Raw genomic sequence first — 20,827 nt, 5'->3', positions numbered from 1 at the left:
CCCAACCTGCTAGGACTGAGCGGGTGTGGCCTGTCAGACTGTGCTTTTTAATGCCTRTGCCCTCTTCATTCCCAGGAGGACAGTGCAGACCTGAAGTGTCAGCTGCATTTCGCAAAGGAAGAGTCGGCCCTGATGTGCAAGAAGCTGACTAAGCTGGCCAAAGAGAACGATAGCATGAAGGAGGAGCTGGTTAAATACAGATCCTTGTACGGGGACCTTGACAGCTCCCTGTCCATAGAGGAGCTGGCCGACTCTCCACACTCCCGGGAGGCTGAACTCAAAGTCCATCTGAAGCTTGTGGAGGAAGAAGCCAATATCTTGAGCCGGAGGATAGTTGAGCTGGAGGTTGAAAACCGTGGGTTGCGGGCAGAGATGGATGACATGAAGGGCCAAGGGGACAAAGAGATGATCGGGCAGGATATCCGGTTCTTGTCATCCTCCTTGAACTGCGGGGACTCTGGGGAGAGCCTTGTGGAGCTGAGACGGCACCTGCAGTTTGTGGAGGAGGAGGCCGACCTCCTGAGGCGGTCACTGATGGAGCTGGAGGATCAGAACAAGCTCCTCATGAACGAGCTGAACAAGTACAAGTCGGACCATGACCTGGACATCACGTTGTCAGAGGACAGCTGCTCAGTGATCAGCGAGCCATCCCAGGAGGAGCTGGCCACGGCCAAGGTGCAGATCAGTGAACTGAGCGGCAAGGTGAAGAAGCTTCAGTATGAGAACCGCGTGCTGCTTTCCAACCTCCAGCGCTGTGACCTAGCCTCCTGCCAGACCACCAGACCCATGCTGGAGACTGATGCCGAGGCTGGAGACTCTGCACAGTGTGTTCCCACTGAGCTCTGGAGGGATGGGCCCATTGGCGGGGAGAACGATACCCAGGAAAGGGCACCTGGCAGCGGGAAGGCTCCAGACAGCAGCCCCACCAAGCTGCTCAAGTCCAAGGACTTTGAGACCCTTCTGGGCATCCGGGATCAAGCAGCGGTTGTCAGCAAAGCGATTGATGTCTTGATTTCGGACGCTAATGGCTTCACGTCCAACCTCAAGTTGTACCTGGACAATGAGTGTGTGGGTGGGATGCTGAGTGAGACGGTGGATAACAGCAGTGAGAGCCCCAGCGACTCCAAGCTGATGAACGTTCTCATTATGAGGCTTGGTGTCCTGCAGCAAGACCTGGGCTGCTTCATGAGGAAGGTGGATCACCTCGCTGACTGCCTTAAAGAGCAGACAGACTCTTTCCCCTTCTCYGGCCCTAGCAGCCAGGACTCCACCAAAGAGGCACTGCAGAAGGAGCACAGCTCYGACTTCCAGGTACGATTTTTTTCCCATGTCACTGCAGTTCCCTTGCAGAAGTTATTGCTTTATTTGCCACACTGTTTCCCCTGCTTTGACAAAACAAAACCTGACCTGTAACATAACCTCCCTTGTGCCTCTCTAGAGCAAAACCCAAACTAACACTCAACTTGCTGCATGCTAGTGGAACCAAGGACAAGATAGGACTCTGCTCCAACAGAGTGTGCGTAGGACAGAAGGTGAAGGGCCTGAGCTGGGCCATGGGGAAGGCTGGATTGGGGCATTAGCGCTTCCAGACACAGAGCCTGTGTTGATTGCTGTGCCACAGAGATGGGTTCGCAAATGCAGYCCTACCTCAGCACTTGTGACCTTTCCAGGGGCCGGCGGTTTGGCTGCCCGCCCCAATCTGTGCGCCAGCAGGCACCAGGCTCCTAGCAGAACCAAACATYTCCAGGCAGGCTCTGAAGCTCTTCCCTTGTCTTGGATTGACCACTGGTTCACAAGACCAGCTGGGAGAGAAGAGAGAAGCATGCAGGACCTGGAAGGCATCCCAGATTGCAAAGCCAAGGTAACAGCCCCAGGGGAAGGAAACTGCAGCCCCCTGCAAGTTCTCAGAGAGAGTTCTCAGACAAAATAATTTGTAGAGCAAAGATACAAAAGCAAATTTGGGTCTAATGATGAGCATTTTTGAAGCAATGGAGAGCAGCTAGTGCCCTGCTTCCCAGCCTGCTCTCCTGAAGTGGCCAGCTCCTGCCTGGATATGCATCCTGTTTGGGACCTGGCCCTGGAGGAGAAAGCAAGGCTCAGTCCCTGGGCCAGGAGGTGCCGGTGCRGGGCGCAGGGCACGCTCACGCTGCGGCACGGTTGGGGGCAGGCCCCTTTCTGGAGCACACTCGCTTGTTCAGAGTTCTATTTTTCTGCATGCTGCTGGACCACAGTCCCACCAGCCCCAGGTCCCAGTCTCCCCCAGTCACTGCATGGCACCATAACTGGTGTTTGCACATTTTTTCCCTCTCTCTCTCTTTTTTCCCCTCCCCAAACAACCCAGGCCACGTGTCTCCTCATCCTGTGTTTCCTTTTGGTTTCCACATTGTCTCCCGCCATGGTGATGAAGCTCCTTCTCCTCATCATCCTTTTTGTTGTCTTGTAGTTCTTTACTGTTTCGGAGACCCATTGTTTTGTTTTCTGGCTTTCTTTTTTTCCCGCTCTTTTGGTTTGTTCTCATTAACTTGCCCACGCATGCAGCAGCCTGATTTTAGGGACACCGACCCTTACCGCATCACCCACACCAAGGACATGGACCCCAGTGCCACACATCCCCGGAGCTACAAAACCTGCCGACCTGATGAGAATGACTCCTATGCCACCGAGGTATGTGGCTCCCAGGGTGGCTGGGGGGTGGCTGTGTCCTAGCTGGGCACAGGACAATGCAGGAGCACATCTTCCCATGTGGGGCCAGCAGGGTATGGGGCAGCAGGGTTGGGGTCCCAAGTTAGTGCCATGGAAAGTAGCGAGTCCTCCTTGGACTGGGCTGGCTGGTGCTGTGGGAATGAGGCTTTCCCAGCATCCATGTGAGGTCTGTGCTCCCAGCAGAGGCTGAAAATGCCAGTGGGGCAACCAGCCTGAACAGTTCATGGCTGTTGCTTCTTGATTTATCACCTGGTACTGCTGAGAAGAGTTTAGTTTCCTTTCAAGGAGTTGCAGGCTGCTAGACGTAGCCATCTCTTTTGTAAATTAAGTCAATCCAGCTCCATCTGCTTCTTATAYTGTGCCCCAGGGCCCTGACCATCTCAATCACCTTTCTCCGAGTCCCCTCTAGTTTCTCTACATCCCTCTTGAAAGGAAGACACARAACTGTACACAGCAGTCCAGGTGTGGCCCTACCAGCATCTGCTCTAAGTATTTGTCAAATGTTTTTTTCAGCTGCTGAGGGGGGTGGGGTGCAGGAGAGCTGGGGATAAGCCTTCAGACCCCAGTGTGGCTGCGAGCACAGTTTTTTTGAGATGTCTTTGGATTAAGGGTCAGCAAGGATCCATCTGACCATTCAATTGCCTGCTGCTAGCACCACGCGTTAGGTGGTTGGTGCTGGACCTGGCAGAGAGGTYTCTCATTTCACCTTGCCCTGCATTTCACAGCAGAGACAAGCAGGCAGTTGGCAGATCAGTTTTTGAAGAAGTCTCCTCTGTTTTGGTTGGAAAAATAATTTACTGCAGGCTTGCTTGGCAGAAGAAAACCATGGGCCTGTAGCTGAGGTATTCTGGCCCTTCTGCTTTGCCTCAGGCAGACCAAGCCCTGACTCTTGGACCAAACAGACTCCTCAGAGAAAACTTTAGTGTTTGTCCCCTGGTGCTCCAGCCTAGTCCCTCTCAGGCTGGATGCTTTGCAGTTCAACCCCATTATTTTATCTAATGAGCAGGAGGCCAGGCTCCCAGGTGATGGGTCATTCCCATGTGGGTAGGATGGATTCTGCACAAAGCGGAGGGGAGAGGCACCCGTTGCCCACAGGCCCCAGGCTCAGGCTCCTGTGCACGAGAGCTTCCCCCAGGCCCAGTCCTGGGCTCCAGACTGCAGGAATGAGTCTTGATCTTTCCCTGAGCACTCGAAGCTCAAATTCTTCTTCTGGAAGCCATCTCACTTCAGCCTTATCGTGATGGAGGGCCTGGCAGGAAAGTGGGCAGGCATACGACACTGCCTGCTCTGTGCTGCAGGCACGATGAGTGAGATGTGGGGAAATGGACTAAACTCTTGTGGCACACACCCACCAACAACCTTCTGTGGCCTCCTGGCCCTGCCCTGTGGCCATGCGTGGGGTGGGAGGGTGAGTGCAAACTCACTGTGTCCTCCTTATGTTGCAGATGAAGGAGCTACAATTGGTGCTGGCGGAAGCCAATGAGAGCCTGCGGGGCATGCAGGAGCAACTCTCTCAGGAGAGGCAGCTGAGGAAGGACGAGGTGGAAAACTTCTCCCAGAAAATCTGCCAGGTGAGTGGGCAGCAGCCCTAGCCCCTACAGCCCCGCAAGACAGGTCCCAGCAGGCATGGCCATGCCACCACCAGCACCTCATGCACCTGAGCTCTGTGACTCCCTTGGGGATCCAGCCATCACCTAGGTTAACACTTGGCTTATCCTATCCCCAAGGCATGCAGGGGCCAAGGGCACCTCTCCTTGCATGGAGGCATGCAGCCATGCAATCTTCCCCCCACGATGTTGCCTTGATTGGCTTCAGGGCTCTGCTTTCCTTGGGTTAGAGCAGCTGCCAGGGCATAAAATATGGAGCACTGCTCCAGGCTCAGCCCTTGCCAGCCAAAATCCTTGGGAGGCAACAAACCATCCCTGCCCAAAGTGCCCTCTGCAAAGTCATGTCTCCTAGCAGCAGTTGCAAGTGATAGGCTGAGGCCCTGGCTGCTCAGTCACATCTCTCCTACAGCTGAAGGAAGACCATCAGAAAGCTCTCCTGAGGCGAGAGTTTGAGCTGCAGAGCCTGAACCTTCAGAGGCGGCTGGAGCAGAAGTTCTGGAGCCAGGAGAAGAACCTCCTGGTGCAGGAGTCACAGCAGTTCAAGCAGAACTTCCTCCTGCTCTTCATGAAGCTCAAGTGGTTCCTAAAGCGCTGGCGCCAGGGCAAGACTGTGCACAGCGAGGGCGATGACTTCCTGGAGGTACTGTGGGCAGAGCGGGCTCTGTGCTATCCGGGTAGGGGCGGTTGGGCACGGTGGGGCAGGGGGCCGTGCGGTGCGCTCAGCTCCTGCCGAGGAGGGAATCTCGCTGCTTTTTCTCTGCGATGCTGCCGGGCATCCCTGGGGACCTGCCCAGCTCCATGTTTGTGCCTTGTGCCAAGGCAGCTGCTTGGCACATGTGCCAGTGCCATCCGTGCCCACCAGGGAAGCCTGCCCAGCACCTGCTCGCCCCGTGCCTGGGCTCCTACCAGCTCTCCTTTTGGCCGCAACCAAGCGTGGAGCTGGAGGGAGCAAACCTCCGCACAGCCCCTGCCGCGTCTGCGCAGCAGTGGCCTGTGTCTGAGGCCAGCAAACAACAACCCCTTTATGGGCTGCCCTTGGTTACAGCTAGGAGATGACTCCACTGCTGGCACATGACTGAGGTCTGCTGCTGGGTGCGGAGGAGCGGGGGGCACTAGGATGGGGGTAGGCAGTCGCCCACTGTCGCTCTGCTGTCTGCCACGTCSCTGGCCCAAAGATTTAGCCCAGACCGTCCCCAGTCGGCTCCGAGCCCTACAGCCTGCTCACTCCTGCTCTGTGCAGAGCCGGCCTTGGTGGTCTGGTGTGGACCTCCCTGCCACCCTCCCGCATGCTGCCGAGCCCCAGCGCGCCCCAGCGGGGCAGGACCGCGCGGTGCCGAGCTGGGGCTGTGCTCAGCGGCCTCGCCGGGCCGTCTGTCTTGCAGGTGAACAGCATGAAGGAGCTGTACCTGCTGATCGAGGAGGAAGAGCTCGCCCCGCAGCAGCAAGCGGATAACAAGACGTGCGCCAGAGACGCCTGGACCCCCAACACGGTGAGCGGGGGTCCCCATGGGCCCTGCCTGGTGGGGCACGCTGTGTCCCCAAGACGGAGCGAGGCAGGCGGGATCCTTTGCGCCTCCGCCGCGGCTGCGTGGCACGTGGTGCCGCATGGCRTCTTCCCACCCGTGCCCTGGGGGCGGATGCGGCTGTGACGCACCGGTGCCGGGATGTGGCCCTTGGAAGAGGGCCAYGGGTGTGGGCTGGGTGCAGAGCACCCTTTTTGGGTAGGCTGGGGGTCGAGCACCCAGCCCGGGGGCTGCGCTGCCCAGCGTGGGCCCCTCTCCGGGGGGGAGGCAGCGAGGTGGAGAGGGAGGCAGAGCCTCACATGGGGCCCCTGAGGTCCCGGCCATGCCAGGGCGCCGTGTGCTGCTCCCCACCTGCCCCTCTCAGCGTTTGGGCCCAGCGTCCCGCGTTCACCCCCGCGYCCCCTCCCCGCCGGCAGCCCAACGAGTGCGTCAAGACGCTGGCGGACATGAAGGTGATCCTGAAGGAGCTGTGCACGGAGCTGCGCGAGGAGCGCCGGGGCGCCAACGAGCTGCAGCAGCAGTTCACCAAGGCCAAGGCCGCCTGGGAGATGGAGCGCGCCGAGCTCAAGTGTCACATCGCCCAAGTAAGAGCCAGCGGGACGGGGCTCGGGGTCGCCGTTGGCCGGGGGCTGCCTGCGATGGGCGCCGAAGGGCGCGGGGGGCCGAGGAGGAAGGGATGGCGTTGCGGGAATGGCGACGAGCCGCCGCGCTGCCGGGCGYGTTTCCGTAGCAACGGGGCTGCCTCGAAGATCTTGACTGCCGGAGCAGAGGACGCGCTTTGTCGCTCCGCGGGGCTGGGCCCGGCGGGAKAGCAGAGCGGCGAGGTGGGCGCCTCGGCCGATCCCTTTCCTTCCTGGCCAGCGGGGAACCGGACGGCMGCGCTGGCACCTCCGTGTGCCCCGGGCAGGCGCTTGGAGCTCGGCTCTCCGTGGGTCACAGCGGGGGTCRGTGGTCCGCACCCATCCAAAGGGGCCGTGGGGCTGCACCAAGCCACGGGCGACCTCCGAACGCAGAGGGGTGGCTCTGCCCTGCTGCTCAGGGCCGGAGGTGGTGATTGCTCAGCTGGCTGCGGGCGGCCTGCCCGGAGCTACAGCCCCATGGGATGGGCCCGTGYGGCCCCCGGGCCCTTTCAGCCCTGCCCTCGACGTGCTGGGGCTCGCGGGGGCTCCGAGCGCTTCTGGCTCCCTCGTGCCCCGCTGGCGGCAGCGACCGGTGGGCGTGCAGCGGCGACTCCCCACGCCGCTCGCCGCAGTGCTCCGGAGGGGTTTATCTGGGGGCAGCTCAGCGGTGTCCTCGGTTCCCCTCGCTCTTCCCCAAAGGAGAGCAGAGCGGCTGCAAGTGTGATTCCTGCGCCAGGCTTTAGCGTCCCTGCTTGCACCTGGAGGTTTCCTGGCTGGCGGTGGAGCAGCGTCCTCGCAGACGGCTCTGCCCTTCCTCGGAGAGACGAGCAGAAGGTCTCTGCCCCTCTCCGAGGGGCCCSGAGCAGGGCAGGGTGGGGTAGGAGGGCCCTTCAGCCGATGTCCAGCTGGGTGCCCATCTGCTGGGCCATCTGACACGTGCGTGGTGGCAGGACGGGCTAGATTGGGCTCAGATGTGCCCATGAGTGAGCTGTCCTGTGTGACAGGACCTCCTTGTTGGAGGTGCTATGAGAGCTCCTTGCTCCACCACACCTCTCTGTAATGCAGCCCACAGCTAGCAGTGCCAAACATGCTCTCCAGCTCCACTTCCCAGCACCACTGGAGGAAGTGGCATCCCCACAGCTGCTCAAACCTTCCACTCCTTTCTATAGTTGTTCTGAGAGAGTAGGACGTGAGCGTGGCAGGGTATTGCTCTGCACTGGCGTGTTGCYTTGCAGCTATGGCCAACTGCCTCTCCAGCCATCACAGGCTCCTGGCTTTGAGAAGCTGGAGTTGGTTTTTGGGCTGGCCTGAGGCCTCTCACACACCCCAGCTTGTTGGTATCCATGATGGCTGTTGAGGGCAGCTGCAGACGTCAGCACGGCCCCTTGGTGGAAATAATCTCTCCTTGCTATRGGAAGCTCAGAAGTAACTTCCCTGCACCTGCATTGCTGCTGGGCTGGCCAGAGGTTTAAGATGTCCCTTTCTTGCCCAGGCCCTGTCTCCATGCAGTGCCTCCTTAAAATGCTCCTGTCCTCTCCCATGCATGAGCCAYTGCTTTCAGGGAACTTGGGTCATTTTGAGGGACCAGCCCTGGGAACTGGGATGTCCACAGCTGAAGCACAGTCTGCCCATTTGCCGTTGGTGTCCTGCGCAGCGCTTGAACTCTGAGTCCCTGATAGCCAACAACATGCCAAGGACAAGGTGGAACACAAGATGTGAGAGGACATRTACTGTGCCGGTTGCTAGCGTCCCACATTGGTGCTTGTCAGAGTGGGGACATGTTCCCAGCCTTCCACAATCCTTTCCTGGGAGCAGCAAGCCTGTTGCACAACCCCTGAGATCCCTGCATGGAAGCAGTCCTGGGGATTTATCTGCTCATCCTCATGTCCTTACAGCTGGAGTCAAAGGCAGGCAAAGGGATTGCAGAGCGAGCGCTGCCGGACTGGAAGGTGGCGTTGAAGAGGGAGCGAGAGGAGCACCAGCATCTCCTGGCTGAGTCCTACAGCGCTGTCATGGACCTCACCAAGCAGCTCCAGATCAGTGAGAAAAACTGGAACCAGGAGAAGGTGGAGCTGCTGGCCCGGTTCAAGGAAGAGCAACAGCAGGCAGAGCAGCAAGCTAAGGACCTGCAGAACAAAATCAACCAGGTATGGGATCCACTGCATACGCACACGTGCTCTAGCCTCTGCTGCTTAACCCCTATGCGTGCCCCAAGAGCATATAGATGGTCTTGGAGCATGCACAAGSTGCAAGTGGCAACTGCACTGCTCGCTCAGAGAGGCATGCAGCTGTGCCTTACACGTGTCAAGTGACCGGCACGTTCTCCAGTTGCAGAAAGGAGCCAACCCGTGGGCTTTGAAGCACTCTGAAATGGAGAAGCATGGCAGCAACTGGAAAGAGGTGGGCAAGAGAGGGCTGAGGGGTGGGCGAGAGCAGGCTGCCTGGCCCCATGGCTACTTCTCAGGGTACAGCTCACCCTGTCTGCACTGGGGCGCAGTGCAGCCTGCTCAGGTGCCTTGTGTTAYGCTAGCGTACAGAGCTTTGTTTGTATGTTTTGGTATGCTGAAAGGCAGGTAGAGCTGGCTTGTGCCCAAATAATCACTGCCTTGAACAGCAAACAGTCTCCTGCCTGTGGTTGTAGGGGACATGCCAAGAATTAGAAGAAGATAGTAGAGAAGGTGGCTTATCCTGYCTTCCCAAGCGCTGGGGGCTTCAGTAGCATCCCTGGGCGTAAAAAGAGATGGTTTATAACAGTTGCAGACAAAGGGAGTTCCTTGTAGCCATGGGAATAGGTTGTAGGGCCATGGCATGCAGGGGAAGGAGCTACTGCTTGGAGAGGAGCAGGGTGCAGCCCCTGTTCTGGCACATCTGCGTATTTTGGTCCTGGGAGTGCTGATGCCAGAGCTTTCTTTTGTGTCCTCCTAGGCTCTCAATGAAAAAATCACAGACAAAGAGACAATCTCTGAAGCAGAAGCCAAGGGAACCAACTTAAAAAGGTGAGAGAGCTGTGCCTGTTGCAGAAAGCACCTAGTTGTTCTCCAGAGCCTGGAGCAGGCTCCGAGGGGCTGAGCCGGGATGTCCGTGGGCTCAGCAGCTCTGCAAGCCTGGGCTGAGGTGCCCACTTCTCACCATTGTAATGCAGAGAGGCCTGCAGGCCTGGCCAGGTGCAGGACCAGGGTAAGGATGGCTGACAGGGTGGAGAGAGGGAAGACTGCCATACTGGTCTGGACTGTGGTGCTCCTTGTGATGGAGAGCTCCTATTGCCCCCTGAGGGTGCCCAGGAGGGATCCCGTTGGGATAGTCATCAGCTCCTTGATGCCTTAAGCAGCACCTTACCCTGCCACCCTGTCCCGCAGCCAGCAGCCTAGCTGCCTTGCCAGGCATCTTGTGATCCCTGTCCTCTTTTCTCCTCTCAGGACAAAGTCTGTTTCCTCCATGTCAGAGTTTGAAAGCTTGCTCGACTGTTCTCCCTATCTCCCGGGAAAGACCACTCCAGGGCTAGTCGACCATTCCCGAGGCAAAAAGGCATCTCCGGCTGCACAGCTGCTGCCCAACAGCATCCGGGACAGCGCTGGCATTCCTCCCCCAAACTGTACATATGTGAATATTGAGCAACCTGCCCCCGACAGCCTGGCCAAAGAGAAGCTGGGCRTCTCCTCTTGGGACTACTCCCGGGCAAGCAACCTCTCTGGGCATGACCCATCCCAGAAGCAAATGCAGAGGAGCTACACCGCACCTGACAAGACGGGCATCCGTATCTACTACAGCCCCCCTGTGGTCCGAAGGCTGGAGGCACCTCTGGTCCACAACAAGGAGGGGAAGATTATGATTGAACCTGGTTTCTTGTTTACAATGGCCAAGCCGAAAGAGCYAGAGGAGTCAGACAGCGCCGAGAACACTTACAGCCAGTGGCTGTGCAACTTCTCCAAGCAGCACCGAGAGCTGCTGGACAGTGGCGCCGTGGAGAGCACAGTGTCCCCTGTTCCCCGGTTCCCATCCTCCCTGCATGACCTGGAGATCTCTGGCAACATGAGCGATGACATGAAGGAGATCACCAACTGCGTGCGGCAGGCCATCCGCTCGAGCTCACTGGAGAGGAAGGTGAAAAGCACTTCCAGCCAAACAGTGGGGCTGGCGAACGTGGGGACCCAGACCATCCAGACRGTGAGTGTTGGCCTGCAGACGGACCTGCCCCGGAGCAGCATGCACAGCAAGAGCTGGTCCCCACGCAGCTCCTCCCTCATGTCTGTGCGCAGCAAGCAGATCTCGTCCTCTCTGGATAAGGTCCACTCCAGGATTGAGCGGCCATGCTGTTCCCCAAAATACGGTTCCCCAAAACTCCAGAGAAGGTCTTCCTCCAAGCTGGATGCCACCAAGGACAGGAGCCTCTGGAACCTCCACCAGAGCAAGCAAAATGGGTCTGCATGGGCCCGGTCCACAACGACTAGGGATAGCCCCGTCCTCAGCAACATCAACGATGGCTTGTCCAGCTTGTTCAGCGTGGTGGAGCACTCTGGCAGCACAGAGTCCATCTGGAAACCAGGCTGCCCGGAAAGCAGGACCAAGCCTGAACCCCCCAAGTATGGCATTGTGCAGGAGTTCTTCAGGAATGTCTGTGGGAGGGCGCAGAGCCCCACGGCCACTGCAGAGAAGAAAGAGACCATCAAYGAGGAGGGCAACAAGAAACCAGAACACCCCATTGCTGCCACCTACCACCAGGCCGAAAACATCTCCCGCATCTTGAACAAGAAAGTCCTCAAGCAAAACAGCTGTGAGGACCCAAAGCCATTGTCTCCAGGCCAAGGGAGTAAGGACACAACCCCACGGGACCCAGACCTCATCTCGGCTATAGCCAGCGAGGTAACGGCTCTTACTTTGTCCTCACTGTGGCATCGTGTCCTAGGGCAGGGCTGGCATCTGGATGCTGCCTGAGACCCAGAGGATGTTACCTCCTGCCCAGGGYGAGATGTGGGCTGCTTTGGTGGACGGCTCGGTGCCTTGCTGGGGCAGCCTGGCAGTAACCGCAGCGCAGGCTCTGCTCCGTCTGGGGGACCTTGAGTCCCTCTGAGTGGCCAGAGGTGCAGYCTGGCTCCCAGAGCAGGATTAGGGTGCGCTGGCCACGCTCCAGGCTCTCCTGCGGTGCCGATGGGAGGCTCCCTGGGCCCACCTGCCTTGGCGGTGGCTCCTGGCTGCGCAGCCCCTCTAATCCRCCCACTTTTCTCTTCGCAGGACACAGCGTGTGACTGCAGCTCCCAGTCCCTCACCTCGTGCTTCTCCCGGCCATCCCGCTCCGCTGTCCGCCACTCGCCCTCCAAGTGCAAACTGCACCCCTCCGAGCCCAGCAGGGCCGAGGAGAAGCTGGGGCCCTCCAGTGAGTGAGGGCGGAGGGACCGGGCTACGCAGTGCGTCTGCTTCCCGCTGTCCTGCCCGCAGAGCGCCCTTCCCGACTGCCGCTGCCGCCCGGGCACCGGCCGCGGCCCGAGAGCCCGCGCGCGGCCCCGCGGCCCCTCTCAGAGACAGGGGCGCCCGCATCTGTCTCCTAACTGTTCCCTCGCCCGCGGGGATGCTTAAGAAGCAGATGTYGCGCTCTGGCGAGCCGGGCGAYGGAGGCTCCCGGGCGCGGAGGGCTGTCGCGCCGGGGGAGCCGCTCGGGCTGAGGAGCCGCGCGGCGAGGCTCGCCGAGCCCGCCGGGGAGCGCGCGGGCAGCGGGGGAGAGCCGGCCCTGGGGCGCTGCGCCTCGGGGCCTCTGCCCGGGTGAGCGTGAGCCGTTCCCGGGCGCCGGCTGCGGGCTCCTGGGGAAGAGCCGCCCCGGAGTGGCCTGCGGAAAGCCAGCTGAGAACCCACCGCGCCGAGGACTCCCTAGCGCTGGCCCGCGGCTCGCGAGGGCCCCGCGGAGGGGGAGCAAACGGGGGCRGCTGTGCGAGAAAACGCCGCCGTGACACTGCTAACGTAGGTAGCGGCAGGACCGGTGGGAAAAGCCCTGCGGGGCCTGCTGTATAAAGTGGATGGATGTCCGTGCGATGCCGCTGTCTGTGTCGCCTCCCGGGCCGGGCAGCGCGGCTGCGGGGGCGGAGGGCGCTGGCTCCACGCTCCGCCGGCTGCAGGCAGCGCCGGCCGCCCCCGGCCGCAGCCCCCGGCRCGTCCCTGCCCGGCCGCGATTGCCGCGCGGTTGCATCAGCCCGCTGCCGCTTGCCGCACGTGCTTCCTCGGGCCGGAAGGAGCAGCGGGGAGGATCCCCGAGATCGCCCGGAGGCCGGGCTCCGTCCCGTCTCCTCCCCGGCCGGCGTCCTGCTCCAGCCGTGGCCTGGCWGGCCGGGGGGCTGCGGTCATCCTTCCCTGCCGGGGCAGCCCCCGGCTCCTCCGGCTCCAGCCCCAGAGAGCCGGCAGCGCCGGGGCAGGACGAGGCCAGAGCTCGGCTGGGGCAGGAGTGACAGCCGCTGGGTGCACGGGACGGGGCGCATGTGTGSGTGCCTRTGTGYGTGTGTGCACATCTGCACAGCTCGGGGGGGAGATCTGCGTGCGTGTGCATACACGTGCTCGCGTGCTCACCACCCCGCCGTGCCAGCGCAGGGCTGGCACGCGCTCGCCCTGCCTGTGCACTGTAGCTCCCGCGCAGTGTTTCGGCATGCCCTCCGGGCTGCTCGCCTCCATGGGCCGTCACCCAGCTCCCGGGGCGCGTGCCGTGGCTAGCAGAGGYGTTCGTGCACGGTGGCCGGGGCTGGCCCGGGCGCGCACCGGGGTCCGCTCTACTGGGAGCAGCAGGGCACCCACCTCCCTTCCTGGAGCCACTTTTAATTACTTGCCCATCCAAGTGCTGCAGATACGTATTCCTCCCCTCTTTTCCCCTGTTTTTGGCCGTGCCCATCTCCAGACAGCCTGCAATGTAAAGCTAAGTGCATTTTAAAAATAACAAAAAGGAGCTAAATTGGAGAAACCAATTGGATTAAGAGATTACAGGCTGGGAGGCTGCAGCTTCAACCGCAGTCTCTGCCACGCAGCGTTTGGTAGCCACGAAAAACAAGCCTTACGGAGGGAGAGCCAGGAAGGGAAGAGGCGCAGCCCCCGCGGCGGTGCAGGGCTCGCCATCTGGAAACAACACACAGCTGTGAAAGGTGCTAGTGAAGCCCCGTTACCTGCCTGCAGCTCACCCAGCTGCTTCCCCTGCTCCGTTTCGGAGGGGTGCAAGGCGCCTGCCAGCAGCATTGGACCTGGGGAAGGCCAAGCCCGTGGGGCTTGCAGTGGGACGGCTTGCTCTGGGGGGCTCTGGGCATTGCTGTCATTGCATCTTGCAGCTTCGCTTCAGGAGCGATCTTGCTGCTGAAGCTGCTGCCCCCTCCCGTCCGGCTGCACCGTGCCCGCAGCAGGCAGGCTGCACGCGAGCGCCACTGCCACGTCGCAGCCTCCGTCAGCGTCGCAGCGACGGCCGGTCGCTGCCGGGGGCTCGGGACGCGGCGGCGCTGGCCGGCGCCCGGCGGGCTCAGCACAAACTTGCCTTTTCCTCCGGCGGGCGCCTGGCCGACCCGGCGAGCCCCCGGGCGCGCGGGCCACGCGCTGCCCGCCCTCACCAGCAGCCCCGGCGGCAGACGGGGCCCGCGGGCGCCCGCGGGCGGCGGGCAGGTCGGGCTCCCCGAGCCCGGGGAGGCGCAGCGGTAACGCGGGCATCTCTCCKGCTGTACATAGTTCCTTTCGGGGTGCTTTTTAGCATTTTCATTGATAACTCGGGTTTGTTTGGGTTGTATTTTTTTGTTTTGTTTTGTTTTTTGTTTTCTTAAGACTCTCTATTTTGGAATGTGGTTTCTCATTTTTACAACTGCCTTTTAATTATTTGTAATACCAGTCGGTTCTGTCTTACTCTGTAAATAGCGGTGCTGGGCGTTCGGCCGGGGAGCGGCGGGCGCTGCAGGGCTGGGGGACGGGGGCTGAGCCGGGCCAGAGGTGCCGCGAGCCGCTTTGGCCGAGGGCCCGGCCGTGGCCCCTCTGCGCTGGCGCAGCGCCCAGGTCGCATGACGGGCGCTCCCGCCCCGACGACGGGCCCCCGTCCCGCGCCGCGCCGCTGTGACGTGCCCTCCGGCCCCGGCGCTCCCCTATCGCCCGGCTTCCTTCCCTCGCCAGCCTGGCTGTCCTCGTCCCCGTTCCTCCTGTGCTGGCCCCCACGCTCCCTCCCCGCGCTGCACCGTGCCACCAGCCAGGCTCCCTTTCCTCACCCGCGGGTCCTCGGCCTTGTCTCCCCGGGCCGCGGGCCGTGCCGCCCTGCGTGGCACTGCTGTCGCTGCTCCTCGGTGCCCTTGGTGCTGCTGGTGCTTCTTGCTCCTCCCAGGTGCCACCGCCATCCCGTCCCACCCGGCTGCACGTTCCCATCTCTCGCCCACCTCTCTGTCCTCATCACTGCCCCTGCCGTCCTGCCCTTTTGCCCCTCACCAGTGGCAGATCTGAGCTGCCTCCAGGCTCTCTACATTAGACTCTCCCTCTGCCAGATCCTCCATCACCCACCGCCTCCCATCGCTCCTTTCTGAGTTCCTCCATTCCTCACGGTCTCCATCCCTCCTTCCTGTGCTGCTCTCTTGATTGCTGTGTCCTATCCCTCCCTGACCTGCTCTTCCATCACCCACGTCCCATTCCTCCTTCCTCTGCTCTTCCAAGGTCCACCTTACATGGTTCTTTCCTCTGTTCTTCCACTGCCCATCACCTCCCATCCCTCCTGAGTTCCTGAGTTCCACGCCCATATCTTCATTCCTCACTGTCTCCATCTCTCCTTTCTGTGCTCCTCCCTTGCTTGTCATGTCCCATCCCTCCCTGGCCTGCTCCTCCATCACCCATATCCCATCCGTCCTTCCTCTGCTCCTCCAAAGCCCACCTTCTCTGCTTCCTTTCTCTTTTACTCCATTGTCCGCCACCTCCCATCCCTCCTTCCTTTGTTCCTCCATCACCCACCAGCTCCCATTCCTCCTGAGTTCCTCCATCACCCTCCCTGTTTTCCTCTTCCATCACTCACCATCTCACATCCCTCCATCCTCTCCTCCTCCATTGCCCACTACATCCCATCCCTTCCTGCTCTCCCCTCCATCACCCACCATGATTCATCCCTTCTTCCTGTGCTCCTCCATCACCCACTATGGCCCATCTCTCCTTCTGCTGCTCTATTGCCCAACACCTCCCTACTGCCCACCATCTTCCATCCCGCCTATGCTCTTCCATCACCTACCATGACCCATACCCACTTCAGTGTGGTGGTTCAATGAAATGCTCTCCAGAGGTCMCTTCCAACCTCAGTCATTCTGTGTGATCGCTCCCTCCTGTGCTCTTTAATCACCCATCATGTCTTATCCCTCCTGTGCTCTTCCCTAGTCCACCATATCCTAGCCCTTCCTTCCCTACTCCCCCCTCTCTCACCATGTCTCTATCCCTCCCTTTTCTGCATCAGCCACCACCTCCCATTCCTTCCTCCCTCCTCTCCTCCATCGTCCACCACCTCCTGTCCCTCCTTCCTGTGCTCGTCCCTTGCTTGTCACATCCCATCCCTCCCTGACCTGCTCCTCCATCACCACCATGTCCCACCCCTCCTCCATTGCTTACCATGTCCCATCTCTGCATCTCTTCCTCCTGTACCCACCCCTTCCATCCTTCTTTCCTGTGCTCTTCCATTACCCACTACCTCCCATCTCTCCTTCCTGTCTTCCACCATCACTCACCACCTCTCATCCCTCTCTTGTCTACTGCATGGCCCATGACCTATCTCTCTGTCTTCTTTTCCATTGCCTACCACATCCCATCCCTCCTTCTTGTGCTCCTCCATCACCCACAGCCTCCCATCTTTCCATCCTCTCCTCTTCTATCACCCACCACATCCCATCCCTCCTTCTTGTGCTCCTCCATCACCCACAGCCTCCCATCTTTCCATCCTCTCCTCTTCTATCACCCACCACATCCCATCCCTCCTTCTTGTGCTCCTCCATCACCCACAGCCTCCCATCTTTCCATCCTCTCCTCTTCTATCACCCACCACATCCCATTGCTCCTTCCTGTAGTCCTCTATCACCCACAACCTTCTGTCCTTCCTTCCTCTGCTCCTCCATGGCCCACCACCTCTCATCCCTCTGTCTTCTCCTCCTCCATGGCCCACCACCTCTCATCCCTCTGTCTTCTCCATTGCCCCCCCCATCTCATTCCTCTTCCTTGTCTCCTCACTCACCACATTCTCTCTCTCCTTCCACTGCTCTTCCATCACCCACAAGGTCCAATCCCTCCATCCTCTCTTTCTCCAATGCCCACCACATCCCATCACTCCCTCCTGCGCTCCTCCATCACCCATCTCTCCATTGCTCCATTCTTTCCTCCTCCATCACCCGTCTCATCCCTCCCTCCTGTGCTCCTCCATCGCCCACCACATCCCATCTCTCTCCTGTGCTCCTCCATTGCCCATCACATCCTTCCCTCCCTCCTGTGCTCCTCCATCGCCCACCACATCCCATCTCTCTCCTGTGCTCCTCCATTGCCCGTCACATCCCTCCCTCCCTTCTGTGCTCCTCCATCACCCACCACATCCTGTCTCCCTCCTGTGTTCCTGTATTTCCCGCTATGTCCCACTCCTCCTTATCCTTGTCCATCTCACCATCCCCTCATCTATTCCTCCTCCATCTCGATCCCATCCCTTCCATCCTCATCCTGCTTTATCTTCAGCTTTCTTTTCCTTCTTCTGTTCTTCCAGCTGTCATCTCACTATCCCTTCTCATCTTCCATCAGCTCCCACCATTCCCTCATCCCTCATCTTCCTCTACATTTTACACTCTCCCTATCTTTTCTCTTCCTCCAATCAACACTGCAACTCTGTAACCTCTGCCACTTCTCATTTTCTCCCCGTTTTCTTCATCCTCTTCTATCTACTCTCTTTCTTACCCTCTTCATCCTTCTCCACTTCCCTCCATCTGAAAATCCATCCTCACCTCCCACCATTGCCCTGTCCCTCTAGCTGCAAACATCTTCAAATCTTTCTTCACCTTTGTCTCCCTCCCACCATTTCCAATCACTTCACGTCCTCATGCACTTCCCATCTCCCACCCATCTTCATCTTTTCCTGTCTACCATCTCATCTCTCCTCTTCTTTCTCCATTTCCCCATACCTTCTTGTCCTCCTTCACCTGCTGTCATCTCATATTTTATATCATCCTCTTCCATCCACCCTGATTTCACCAAACTTCTTCATTCTCCGCCGTCTCCCACCATTCCTCATCCTTCCCTATGCCCCAGTATCTCTCACTATTGGGCTGTTCCTCCTCATCATCCACTTCCCACCTTCTGCTCATTCTTCTTCTTTTGCCTCCAAGCTTGCRCTGTCTCTCTTTTCATCCTCCTGCACTTTCCACCATTTTCCATCCCTCCTTGTCCTTCTCCATCTCTTACCAACTCCTCATCCCTCCTTTTCTTCCTCCATTTCAGTCTCCTACTCCTTCTTGTCTTCTGCCACCTTCCATCATCTCCCCATCCCTCCTGTCATTGTCCTTCACTTGTCATCATTTCCCCAACATTCTTCAACCTTTTCCACCTCCCACCATTCCCCATCCCTCTTCATGCTCTATCACCTCTACCTCCTCATCTTTAGCCTCTCATGACCTTCCCAGCCCTCCTCAGTGTTCTCTGCCTCCCGCCATCTCCCTGTTCCTCCTCATAATTCTCCCCATCCCTCCTTATCCTCCAAGTATCGCACCTACCTCCTATATTTCCTGCTCACCCCTTCTCCTTTTCTATCTTCCTGGTCTATAGCTGTCCTACCTCACCTCACATCTCCCTCTCTCACCTCTCTTTCATTCTCCTTCACCTCCCAACTTTATCCCTCACCTCCCATCTCCCAGCCTGCCCTCTTACTATCCTTCCTGTCCTCCATCCTCCCTGTACTCTCTTACTCCCAGCATGTCTGAATCCTGCTGTTATTATCTCCTTCTCCCCCTGCTTTGTATCTCATCTCTTACCAACCTAGTAAAGCCACCTCCAGCCCAACCATTTTGCAAGCAGAAAAGTCCCGATCTGTTGGAGATGAGACTATGAGGGCTAGGTTAGATAAAGAACCAGGCCCCCATCCCATCCCCATTGCTCAGGGCTCTTTTTTTAGCAGAAGCAATTGCCACAGTTTGCAAGTTGGGAGATTCATGTTGGAAACCAGGAAACACTTCTTGCTGGAGGTGGTGTAGCTGGAACTGGTCACCAGAGAAGTAGAAAGATCTCTGCCCTTGGAAGGTTTCAAAATTTGGCTAGACAAAGGCAACAGTACCCTGATCTAGCAACAGGTCTTTTGGAGCAAGGAGCTGGACCAGAGCCCCTGTGGTCCTTTCTAACATGCACATCTGTGCAAGCTCTGTGGAAGACTTCTCCAAGAAGTGGAGGATTTTGGAGTGGGGCAAGAAAGGCCAGACATGAAAGGCCATCCGGCAGCTGCTCGTGCAGCTTGAGCAGGACCATCCTGTGCTGCTCAAGCAGGACCATCCCATGCTACTCAAGTAGGACCATCCCATCCTGCTCAAGCAGGATCACCTATGCTACTGGAGCAGGATCAACCCGTGCTCTGTGAACAGGACCATCTCACGCTGCTTGAGAAGCATGAGCCAGGCCAAAGGGGTTTCCTGAAAGACTGCCAAGTCACAGGCCTGAGCCATGAGGTATCCCTGAGATAACATCTCAGACCCTAGAGCAAGGACCTTTGCATCATCTTCATTTTGCTTCCCTTGGGCTGGGGCCATGCAGGGACATGGCCATCCGCTTCCAACATCCTTATGGCTACACCAGGGCATGAGGCTACTGGTGCTACTGCCAAGGAGAGGATGAGCCTCCTCTCCATCCCACAAGAGCCTTGTGCCCTGAGGGACCTGCATGCAGGGCCCATTCAGAGCATTCCACATCAATGGCGCACAAGGGCCAGCTGGCCTCTTCTGAGTATTGGAGGCTCTCAGCCATCCCACAGAGGGTCTCCCGCCCCTTTCCGTGTTGGTTTATATAAGGGACTGTCCCACTGCAGTACCAGCAGGGACAGGGTGGCCTGTGTCTTGACAGGGTGTGTGGGGGGGGTGACATTTGTAAAGTGTTCCCATCTAAATGCCTTCCTGACTGGTGATTTTGGGGGAGGGGTGGAGGGAATTTGCTACCTGTGTTAGAAACTAGCTGAACTTAGGTGTCTCGCCAAGCTGGATTTCTTATTCCAAATGTTCAAACTGTTGTATATTGTACTGGGATTTTTACATTGAATTATTGTAGAAAACAAAAATCTAAACCAAGTCTGTTAAAAATAAACATTAAAAAAACTCTATGAAAAAAAACAATCCAAGATTGTCTCTAAGTCCTCTTTTTTTACCGCAGACCTCGCCTCGCTGCTACCACAGACCCTGCCTTGCTGGCACCGCGGGCCTGCGCGGCTGGCAGCTCATCGGCAGAGGGCACGCCGGTCCCGTCTCCCCGCGCGGGCTGCGGCCGGCCGCGCTGCCGGAGGCGTGAGCAGCGGGAGCCCGCCGAGCTCCGCTGCTCCGCAGGGACCGCGGCCCCTGGCCCGCCGGGGGTTTCTCCACCCCGGTTATCTGCTGCTGCTCAGTAAAATCAGGGACAAAAGGAGATGACTGTGTTTATGGATGTGCAAAGATGATACCTTCTGAAGCCTTGGGACACCCACAAAGCCGCACGCCAAAATCAGTTATTAAGCCCTAAGCTCTCTCAGAAGCTGCTGATCAAGGCGCCATCTCTCATCCACCTCCCAAGCCTTGTTTCCCTTTGCAGCCCAGGCCCCCGCTGAACGTCTTACCGCCCCTGCGTCTTCCTCCAGGAGGAGAGCAGCAGCAGCTGGTAGAGCCCAAGTAAACAAATGAGCTGCTGCGAGAGGCGAGTGCATCTTTATAAGGGTAATTGGCCTCATCTAGGAGACAGACAGGCGTTTTCTGGTGTCTAGATCACTCAAAAAACTCTGTCAAACAACAGTAATGTGTCTCTTGGGTTTGATTTGTAACGATGATTGCATTATTAGGTCCTCTAAATGTAAAATGATTTATGCATATACAGAGCGTGCTCTGTAGAGGTTTAAATTACCAGGCTCTGATATTCATTAGCTTCTCTTTGAAGATTCAAAAAGCCTGAAATTTAGCGGTCTCTCTCCCTCCCTCCCTCTCTCTCCCTCTCTCTCTCTCTCTCTCTCCCAACAGTCGCACAGGTGGGAATGAGATGGCTCTGGCTTGATCCATGCACTCAGGACAACCTGGCCTGTTTTAACTGCCCAGTGCCAGCGCAGGGGCCGGGGGCATTCGACTGGGCAGAAGCGGGGCGGCTGCTTAAGCCAGAGGGTTGCAGAGCTGTGCGCGCTGAAGCTCGGATCTGGTATTTGGGCTGAACAGTTACATTTACAAAC

General features: G+C 58.6%; 1 protein-coding gene across 1 annotated transcript in view; it reads left to right on the top strand.

Annotated features, from left to right (window-relative positions):
- The window catches only part of MTCL2 (microtubule crosslinking factor 2), a gene marked incomplete at its 5' end in the record, with an annotated part of 39,322 nt that extends 22,297 nt beyond the window's left edge, over window positions 1-17,025 (top strand). Inside the window, 11 exons of the mRNA XM_085314240.1 lie at window positions 76-1,311; window positions 2,539-2,664; window positions 4,149-4,274; window positions 4,720-4,950; window positions 5,693-5,800; window positions 6,250-6,417; window positions 8,349-8,600; window positions 8,782-8,853; window positions 9,379-9,449; window positions 9,870-11,313; window positions 11,683-17,025. Of these exons, the coding sequence (XP_085170366.1) occupies window positions 76-1,311; window positions 2,539-2,664; window positions 4,149-4,274; window positions 4,720-4,950; window positions 5,693-5,800; window positions 6,250-6,417; window positions 8,349-8,600; window positions 8,782-8,853; window positions 9,379-9,449; window positions 9,870-11,313; window positions 11,683-11,832 (3,984 nt within the window). The remainder of the gene's footprint in view (window positions 1-75; window positions 1,312-2,538; window positions 2,665-4,148; window positions 4,275-4,719; window positions 4,951-5,692; window positions 5,801-6,249; window positions 6,418-8,348; window positions 8,601-8,781; window positions 8,854-9,378; window positions 9,450-9,869; window positions 11,314-11,682) is intronic.
- Between the last annotated feature and the right edge of the window lie 3,802 nt (window positions 17,026-20,827).

Source organism: Rhea americana, unplaced genomic scaffold (assembly GCF_003343005.1).
Source record: "Rhea americana isolate MKP2758 unplaced genomic scaffold, rheAme1 scaffold_4, whole genome shotgun sequence".
NCBI lineage: Eukaryota > Metazoa > Chordata > Aves > Rheiformes > Rheidae > Rhea > Rhea americana.
The sequence above is the reverse complement of the archived record's forward strand: the minus strand, read 5'-3'. Positions and strand labels throughout refer to the sequence as shown.